The sequence below is a fragment of the Limanda limanda genome, chromosome 2 (assembly GCF_963576545.1).
Source record: "Limanda limanda chromosome 2, fLimLim1.1, whole genome shotgun sequence".
Taxonomy (NCBI): domain Eukaryota; kingdom Metazoa; phylum Chordata; class Actinopteri; order Pleuronectiformes; family Pleuronectidae; genus Limanda; species Limanda limanda.
The window spans coordinates 5169659-5179012 of NC_083637.1; the positions used below are offsets into that span (position 1 = coordinate 5169659).

Sequence of the window (9354 nt, forward strand, 5' to 3'; positions counted from 1 at the left end):
AAATCAGGTCAATGTTAGCAAACGTTTTAACTGAATTTTCTAAAATCAAATCAAATATTTCAGAAGATAAAAAGTTTTGCTACATTAACAACCAGTGGGCGGCGCTGCAGCCCCCTCAGAATCCCTACTCCCAGTGACCTAGTAACAGAAGTCCCCTGACCATAATGTGATTAGGGACAATGTGGGGAAATGATGTCATAACACCACCTGACAAGTGTTAGATTTATTTCCATTTCCTTTTCTGTTTAGTCTTGGGTTAAAAGCAGACACATCATTTTAAAATCTGCAGACTGGAAATAAACCAACCCCTAATGTTAATTTGTTGAACACACGGACTCGGTGTGTGAGCCGGACTCTTCTGCCTGGATGTTCAGCAGGGACGTAAATACCAGCTTTAATTTGAAGCAGCAGAAACATGTGCTGCTCATTTCTCCCTGAATCAAAGGCTACTTGTCCTCAGTCAGTCTCATGCACTGCAGACACAGAGATGTTTTATGTTTTTCAACACATCTGATATTTTATACACATATATATATATATATATATATATATATATATATATATATATATATATATATATATGTTTGCTGCACTCACTGTTTGCCTTTAATCCTTATTTTTATATATTATATGATAAAATATATATATATAATTGTAATATAGTTGAAAATTATGATTTTCACAGTTTAAGCACCCTCTAAACTGATGTGAAAATAAAATGGCATTTGTTTAAAACATATTAAGGTTATTTTAATTCAAACTTTTAAAAGTTGTAAGTCTACTTTCTTTGCATTTGGGTAAATCGACTTGTTTGCTTCACACTGTAAAACAGAATTTTCTTCTATTGTCAATGACAGAAAGAATAAAACAGTATTAAACTTTGGAATGAGGAGAAACTTTGACGCAGTGATCTGGAAAACAGGAAATCTCTGGATGTTAATGGTTGCTGTAATGAAACCCGGGTTGGGACGGGGTTGGGTCAGAGAAATTCACACACAGACAACTTCTGTGGAAACAAGCAGGGTGAGAAGAGAAGGTGAAGCTCATCCTGCAGAAAACTGTCCGATCTGCAGCCACACGTCTACAAAACCTGTGAGTATCTGTGAATGTAAAGCTGTTAAACAGATCGTGTGTTTTAGAGGATCTCAGTGTTTTGTCACCACTTATTTTCTCTACCAAGCAGTGATTCTCATGTATTGAAAATCTGTAAGATTTCATTAAAACAGAAAGATAAACAAGATTTACACATGAATAACAATATGTAAATATTTAATGGAGACCTGGTGCATCTCCTCAAAATACTGTCCAATCATATTTAAATACTATACATACTTTATTCTTTATAATGCATGTACAAAGTGTTTTCTGTTTTAATTTTTTTTATTATTAATTATGTTATGTTTTACTTTGATAATGAACATGTAATTTAATCTTTTATATATATAGGGTTAGATTTAAATGATTTATTAGGATTATGTTTTCTTCTATATGTATAAAGTTTATCATTTTAATCATCATCTTATGTTTAATAATAATGATGGTTATTATTAATTACTAAATATATATAGTGATACATTTTATGTTTACTTCTTTATTATTATGTTAAGATAGTGTCAGGAGATGAAAAGATGCATCTGTGAGCCCCATATTATTTGTTTATTTTAATATATATTTTCAAATCATGATACATTTTTATAATGTTCATCTCAATTTGTGTATCCTGGTATTTGAATAAGTCGTTAACATGCACGGCCTGTGTTTACATTCACTTCTGATATGAACTGTTTCCAGAAACGATGGCAAATGCACAAGTTCCTGTCGGTGAGTTTCCTCTTGTGAGCAGTGGAGCTCAAATTAACTTTATTGAAAAACTAATTCTGGACAAAGCTATGTGCTCGTCTTCATTGTGTGTCTTCCTCTCTGTCCCTGTGTGGTGCAGTGGCAGTGCGTCCTTTGGGAGACAGTCCGGTTCAGGTTGTCTGTCCTTCATGTCACCAGGCCGTCCTCACCAAGGTGGACCACCCCTCTGGTTTGCTCACCTACCTGCTCTGTGGTGGTCTCTTCTTCTGTGGGTAAGAAGCACTGACGTCTCTGGTGTTTTTTAAGTGTGTTTCAATTATTTGATGCTATAAAACACAGTGATCGACAGCTGAAACTCACAGATATCAAATCCCCAAAATATAATTGGATTATTTCCATATAGCATTAATGTCAACCAGTGGACAGATATTTCCTCCCTGATGGAGTTAAATATAGAAATGGTGAAACAATATCATATCTAAGACCATGTTTTTTACATATTGTCCTCTCAGCTTTGTTTTAGGTTGCTGTCTCATCCCGTTCTGTGTGGACCGGCTGAGGGACGCCAGACACTCCTGTCCCACCTGCAAGACGGTTCTGGGGGTTTATAAACGCTTATAGCCGAGCTGCAACAAACATGTCATCAATTATAATAGTGGATCAACAGCAGATTAACCTGCAACTGTTTGAATAGTTGAATTCAAGTTTCTTTTGTTATTTGTTTAACGTAAAAACTAAACATTTGTTGGATGTTGTGCTTCTTAAATGTGAGAATTTTATGTTTTTCTTTTTCCAAAAAAATAAATAATAATAAAAACACTTCTATTCTATCTGCTGCTGCAATATAAGATTCACTTCCATCCATGTTTGTGTAACTGTAAAATGACCTGACTCTTTTCCCACTTCATCCTCAATAAATTGTGACAAAGCTCAGGATGAGTTTCTGAAGTCATCGATAAATAATATGTATTTTATTATTAATCTCATAAAACTCACAGGAAAGAAAGTGCCGTCTCAAAATTGATACACAACAGTGAGGATTACAGCAAAAGAAATGCAGCAGAAACTTTCACCTTCATTTTTTATATAGTTCAACCTTCATTTTAATAATTGAAACAAATTTAGTTTCAGGGGGAAAATGTAAAAAGTGTAAAAATTAAGTAAATATAAGATCTTGTACATTCATGTAAAAGGGTTGAGATCAAATATTCTTCCTACTGAGAATAGAATATATTATTTACATTTACTATGTTTTAAGCAATGTAATGTAATATGCAGCCATTCTATGACCTCAGCTCCTCCTTCATTTCTATTAGAGATAAATAAAAACATTATTTCATCATATTTTTGTCTGTGAATTTCAAACAACCAGCCGCGTCAGTGGAGGCTCCTCACACCACAAGGTGCTGAGAAGCAACGAAAAGCACCAGGAGGAAGAAGAGGGAGAAGCCAGCGTCTGCTCGGAGTCGGGAACCGTGGCCTGAAAACAGAAAACACATTTCATAATTTCACAATTCGTAATATTTTTAACATAAGAGTGTATTGACAGTTCTTTCAATATTGTTTTAACTTCATCCAACAGTTTCACCGCTCACCTGTGGTGGTAGAAGAAGTCGTAGTGGTGCTGGTGGATCCAGGCACAGTAGTGGATGAGGTTGTTGCTCCTGAGGAAGTTGGTGATGATGAGGTTGTTGCTCCTGATGCGGTTGTTGCTCCTGATGCGGTTGTTGCTCCTGATGCGGTTGTTGCTCCTGATGCGGTTGTTGCTCCTGATAAGGTTGTTGCTCCTGATAAGGTTGTTGCTCCTGATAAGGTTGTTGCTCCTGATAAGGTTGTTGCTCCTGATAAGGTTGTTGCTCCTGATAAGGTTGTTGCTCCTGATAAGGTTGTTGCTCCTGATAAGGTTGTTGCTCCTGATAAGGTTGTTGCTCCTGATAAGGTTGTTGCTCCTGATGGGGTTGTTGCTCCTGAGGACGTTGGGGATGATGAGGTTGTTGCTACTGATGGGGTTGTTGCTACTGAGGATGTTGGTGATGTTGGGGTTGTTGCTCCTGATGGGGTTGTTGCTACTGAGGACGTTGGTGATGATGAGGTTGTTGCTACTGATGGGGTTGTTGCTACTGAGGACGTTGGTGATGATGAGGTTGTTGCTACTGAGGACGTTGGGGACGCTGAGGATGACGCGCTGCTTGAGACGGTGGTGGCTGTGGTAGGGTTGGGGGTCGTGGTGCTGGTGGTAGCCCTCCCACCCGTAAGTCCCAGTGACATGGTATCAAGGTCGGACTGGAGCCGACTCCTGGTCCAGGCCTTAACCACTGTTTGGTTCTCATAGGACTTCAAATCTGCCACGTTGCTGCCAAGAAGACCTTGAACGTTACTAACGGTCAGATCCTGTGGAGAGAGGAGCAGGGAAATGTTCATCTTGAGTCCAAATGACCACTGGTCACAACTGGTCACTTCTGTGAGTTATTTGACCACCCAAATCTAATCAGTTAATCTGTGAGTCTAATTGAACATTAGTGACCAACTCGATGTGTTATTAAAAGTTCTCTTTGGTCCTATTTGGGGTTTGGGCCAATTCCACTGTAGGTGTTACTGATATGTCACATTTACAAGAACATGAGGTCACTGTGACCTTCACCTTTGACTTTCACACCCGGGAAATATAATCAGTTTTTTTAAGTGTCTCAATGAAGGCTTGGGCCAAATGTGAAGATATCCCCTCGTGAGACATTGTGGTCACAAGGGAAAAATATCGTTTTTTTGTCACAGCGACCCTAATATTTCAAATTTATTCCTGACATTTCCGCTTTATTTTTTGAAAAAATCTTCCTCTGCTAATTTAACTCTATGTAGACGGCAGTATTATGTGAGATACTACAGAAACAGAGAACTAGAGTTCAATAACCCCTCAATAAAATCCCTCTCACTAACTGAGAATCTACAGCCCTCAAAAAGAAATACAATTACACACACACACATATACACACACACACACACACACACACACTCACACACACATACACACACACACACATACACACACACAACTGACCGTTACGATGCTCTCATTCAGAGTGGTGAAGGTGGGCACGTCCATGCTGACATTGGAGTTCACCAAACTTTGGATATACGCAGACGTAGAGCCCCCTGCAGGACGGGAAAGAAATGTCATTCAAAATGTTGTATATTCTGCTGGAACTATGTGTGTGTGTGTGTGTGTGTGTGTGTGTGTGTGTGTGTGTGTGTGTGTGTGTGTGTGTGTGTGTGTGTGTGTGTCCTCCTACCAAGATAAGCAGCAGTAAGCTGGTAGGTGGTTAAAGGGACGGTGGTTGAGCGGGTGGTTGTTGTGAACGCTTGTATGGCGATGGTGAACAGTTCCTCCTTCTTCTCTGTGGTGCAGGTGGACACATCGAGGGCGTTGGCTTCTCTGCAAGACACAAACATGCCGAGTAAGAGACGAGACTCGGGGGTGAGAGCAGCCGGGTTCAGGGGCTAGAAAACCATAACTGAATAGATGGAATAAAAGTTTCGCTTAAATATTCATTCAACGTGTTTGTAAAGATTCAGGGAGATCTGACCTTTTCTTTCAGGATGTCCGATCAATGGAACAACATTTTCTAAATTAATTTTTTATCTTAAAGTCACATGGCCGTGACTTCTTACTTTAGGCTTTGTGCGGAAATGTTCTTCAAAACATCGACGTCCAGCGCACACAGGTTGGCTCCTCCGATGGTGTTGAGCTCCGCGCTGCCGAGGGCGTTCCCTGCGTTGCTCAGGTAGTTGGAGATGACGGCCTTGGCCTGGACGAGAAGGAACGAGCGCTCATGAGATCACAGGCACTGGGCGTACACATGATGCACAACACTGAACTGGTTTGCTCACCAGGCTCGTGTCCCAGTCCCCATCAGACGAGTCCATCAGAGCGTACAGCGTGTCGACCTCAGTGATGCGCCACTTGCTGATGTGGCTGGCGGTGGCCACACGAGACGCTGGACCCAACATTTGAACCTGGTCCTCAGGGATGGTGGTGTCAGGGTACGCCTGTAAACATGTGAGAATCAAGAATCAGACTTCATCACCTAATGGAGAATCAGCAAAGATGAATTACGACATGAGCATGCAAGCAAAGTGGGCGTGTGTTCAGGGCCCTGGAGCCAACAGGGTTCCTTCACCTGAAGATGTGGCATTAACTCCATCTAGAAGGTTTGATTGTTTGTAGGATTACACAGAAACTACCGAACAAATTACCACAAAACCTGGTGAAAAACCACTTTAATATTTGATGCAGATCCAGGAATGTGCTTTCTTTAACCTTGCGAGATAGTGACGATGATCCATCTATGATAGTCAGCCAGTTATGACCTTAGCTGACTAGGATATGTTTCTTTTTTTTGTTTTGTTAGCAGGGATACGCAAAAACTACCCATCAGATTACTATGAAACTTGGCGGAGGGATATGATATGAGTCTGAGAAGTAACCATTCAAGTTTGGTGTGGATCAGTAGAAAGGGGCAGATCCAGAACACGCCCTTTAACATTGTGTGACAGGACGTTTTTAAACATTGTCACTGATTTCTCAGTTAATAATTCATGGATCTTGATGTAAAATAAAGCCTAAATCTGACAGTTTTAGGAGATTGATATTTCTAAGTGTATGGAATTTGGTGAAAGATCTAGAACTAGTTACTTAAAATGTGGTTTAAAGTCTATGCGCATTATACTGATTCTAGTAAGACGTTTGTGGCTCTGTACTAGATTTGATGTTTCTTTATGTGAACTCTCGTAAACTTGATATCAAAACGACCACACCCTCCTACCTCATGCAGCTTGAAGAGAATGATGGCGAGGAATTCCTCATCGTCCACCTTCTCAGTGAGTTCTTCCAGGTTTCCTTTAACAGTCGCCGCGCTGAGGCAGCAGTTGAACTGGGTCACGTCGTCATAATCGAAGGGGAACGTCTCTTTGCTAATGGCCACATGAGTGATCGTTCCCGAAGTGCATTCCGATTCTGTAAGCACGCGAAGATCATAATTAAAATAATAAAATCCTGATGAGACAAAAATGATTCCAGAGACAATAAACAAGAGGCTGACCTATGGATCGCTTTGAATTCTTTCTGTTAGACTTTCGGATTTGTTTCTTCATGGTCCTCCTCTTCTGTCTGCTCACTCCGTTACTCTTCAGGACTTTCAGGAAGTACTTCAAAAACTTGCGCTTCGTTTTCTGCTCGCAGGAATCAAACAGACGTCACAAACCAAACACCATCAACTGAAGTCCATCATTGAACCTTCAAAGTCACCTCATCCACCGAATAACTAGGTGTTCACGTGACTCTTACCTTGTCAAATTTAGCGTAGAAAGTTGAGGTCATATACAGCGGTAACATGCCGAGGTCCTGCAGAGTTTGTTGATCCCACGTTGACGTCGCTCTGTAAAAGAGAGTGTAAAAAGAGGCTATCACACTGAAAAGCAACAGGAAGAAGAAAATCTGTGGACGTGGACCAACATTAAACACAGTGTTTCATCTTTAAAGGTTCAGGGTGTATAATAATTCATTTTATTTGTAAGGCACTCTTCATCCGAGGATCTCAGAGTGCCACAAGTACATAGTTAAAAACAAAGTCCTAAAAAACTCAACTCAAAGTAAAAACACCTTCTTGAATAAAAAGGTTTTTAGGCCAGTCTTAAAAGAGTCCAGGGTCTATGTTGCCCTCAGGTGGTCAGGGAGACCATTCCATAGGCGGGGCGCAGAATTTAGTGACATCTAGTGGTGAAGTTGCATGTTGCAGCTGAAACCCCAAACCTCACCCTCGCCTTTCAAACAGGAAGGAGAACCTGTAGAAACCTTCAGTTGTCATAACAACTCAAAAGGTTTAGTTTGTCCAGTTTAGACGACTGTAAAAAACATGGCGGTCTCCGTAGGGAGGACCCGCTTCTGATATAAATATAAATATATATAGTATTTAAATATAGAAGGCCCATTCTTGGATAAATAAAACAACAATTCGTAAGCTCTAGATGAAACACACCGGTGAAATACATCCCTAGGTTTATTTTATATTCAGTTTCACCCTTTCAGCTCAATCTGACACACTGGACCTTTAAAGCCCGTCAGTACAGATCTGTATCGTGCTGCTCACGTACCCGTACGGGGTTTCCCCGCTCAGCAGCAGGGACTGAGCTGCAGAGGCCTGAGAGGTCGTCAGGTCCGGGCAGTTCTTCAGTGTCTCCAGAATGGACGGGTCCGAGTTCTCGATGTAGGATCCATCCACGCTGCAGCACATGTTTCCCAACACTATTATGTTGTCCTTCGTCAAATTTGTTGTTGTTATACCCTGAGAAAAAAAAGAACAAGATTACAAACCTTGACATTTAAATGTAATTACTTGTTAATACTTATATTAAGTCCTGAGGCAACTTTAATCTCCCATAGGTAAATTAAACAGTATCGCTGACATGCACTGAGGTCCGGAGGCGCTGTGTGTGAGAACAAGAACGTTCCAGTGAGTTGCTTTGGACATTTTCTAGAAAGTTTTCCTTCCTTTTTTGGAAAAAGTCTGGGAAATGTCTGAGTGAGGCCATGTGAGAAAACAGCAGGAAACTAACGGCGAGCAACTGGGTGTGTTTAGGACGTTTTTAACATGTGACAAAGATAAAACTGTAAGAATACAATATCTCCTGATGAAAAAGAACATTTTGGAAAAATGATATGATTTGAGAGATGTCATTTATAAGTCCCGCCTCCTGCTGCTCTCCCCAGACGCCAAACCCTCGTAAGAAAATTACAGGACCTAATATTCCTGGTGTTTTCTGCTTATTTGGAAGTACGATGTCTTTAGACTAAACCCCACAATGAGATTCGATGTTGTGTTTGTTGTTTGCGAACTCACCAGGCAGCTCCTGGCGTTATCGAACAGAGCCGTACGCTTGTAGCTGAGGTCGGAGGAGAAGACGGTGAAGTCTGCGTCCGCCAGCTGCTCAAAGTAGGACCTGCAGCTGGACTGTGGCACCAGAGAGTAGCTGCAGAGACAGAGAAACAGAAACAGTGACTCACATGAACTGCAGCTTCACCGGGTTCTAGCTTCAGTCCAAAACTCACTCGTAGTACAGAAGCACGTCAGAGGGATAGAGGGCGAAGCTGGTGGCGTCCGAGTCGCCTTTAATGTAGTTGTACATGCACGTCAGCTGTGGGGAAACAAGGAAAGAGTCACTTCACCTTCACTGAAACAGGAAGCAGCGATTTCAAAGCTTCGAGCTTCAAGGGGACGTGTCTCACCTGAGTCTCCACCAGCTTGACCTTCCTCTTTCCTTTCCTCCGACACGCTTTAATCAGCTTCTTGATCTGCACCGTTCTAACGCTCCTCACTCCACTGCAGGTGAACCCTTGTAGCACAGAGGAGGACAAACTACACACACACACACACACACAGTTTGTAATCGTATGCACATACTGAAAATCATACAGGACATTTATTTCCCGACTGAAACTCACTTGTTTGCACCTCCCAGCGTCGCAGTTGAAGTTTCCACAGCCATGACACTGAAGAATAG

The 9354-nt window shown here is 41.2% G+C and overlaps 2 protein-coding genes across 2 annotated transcripts; one reads left to right on the forward strand and one right to left on the reverse strand.

The window, feature by feature from the left end:
* The first annotated feature begins 1796 nt into the window (after positions 1-1796).
* On the forward strand, positions 1797-2421 carry LOC133015677 (lipopolysaccharide-induced tumor necrosis factor-alpha factor homolog). The gene is made up of 3 exons (XM_061082934.1): positions 1797-1821; positions 1940-2072; positions 2313-2421. Exons 1-3 carry the CDS (start codon positions 1797-1799, stop codon positions 2419-2421), a joined length of 267 nt encoding a protein of 88 aa, XP_060938917.1.
* Positions 2422-3797: 1376 nt separating this feature from the next.
* Positions 3798-8979, reverse strand: LOC133015684 (mesothelin-like protein). The gene is made up of 12 exons (XM_061082945.1): positions 8903-8979; positions 8694-8823; positions 7948-8138; positions 7142-7232; positions 6897-7026; positions 6621-6811; positions 5686-5844; positions 5467-5603; positions 5088-5230; positions 4856-4950; positions 3904-4191; positions 3798-3815 (listed from the first exon to the last, which is right to left on the reverse strand). Exons 1-12 carry the CDS (start codon positions 8977-8979, stop codon positions 3798-3800), a joined length of 1650 nt encoding a protein of 549 aa, XP_060938928.1.
* Positions 8980-9354: the final 375 nt, after the last annotated feature.

Bases quoted from the DNA above. Each gene is read 5' to 3' on its own strand.
- LOC133015677 (XM_061082934.1), top strand. From the start codon at position 1,797: ATGGCAAATGCACAAGTTCCTGTCG. The intron at 1,822-1,939 runs GTGAGTTTCCTC...TGTGTGGTGCAG, and splicing joins AAATGCACAAGTTCCTGTCG to TGGCAGTGCGTCCTTTGGGA. The intron at 2,073-2,312 runs GTAAGAAGCACT...TTGTCCTCTCAG, and splicing joins GGTGGTCTCTTCTTCTGTGG to CTTTGTTTTAGGTTGCTGTC.
- LOC133015684 (XM_061082945.1), bottom strand. From the start codon at position 8,979: ATGTACAACTACATTAAAGGCGACTCGGACGCCACCAGCTTCGCCCTC. The intron at 5,845-6,620 runs GTAGGAGGGTGT...ACATGTTTACAG, and splicing joins TTCTCTTCAAGCTGCATGAG to GCGTACCCTGACACCACCAT. The intron at 4,951-5,087 runs GTAGGAGGACAC...CCCGTCCTGCAG, and splicing joins GCTTACTGCTGCTTATCTTG to GGGGCTCTACGTCTGCGTAT.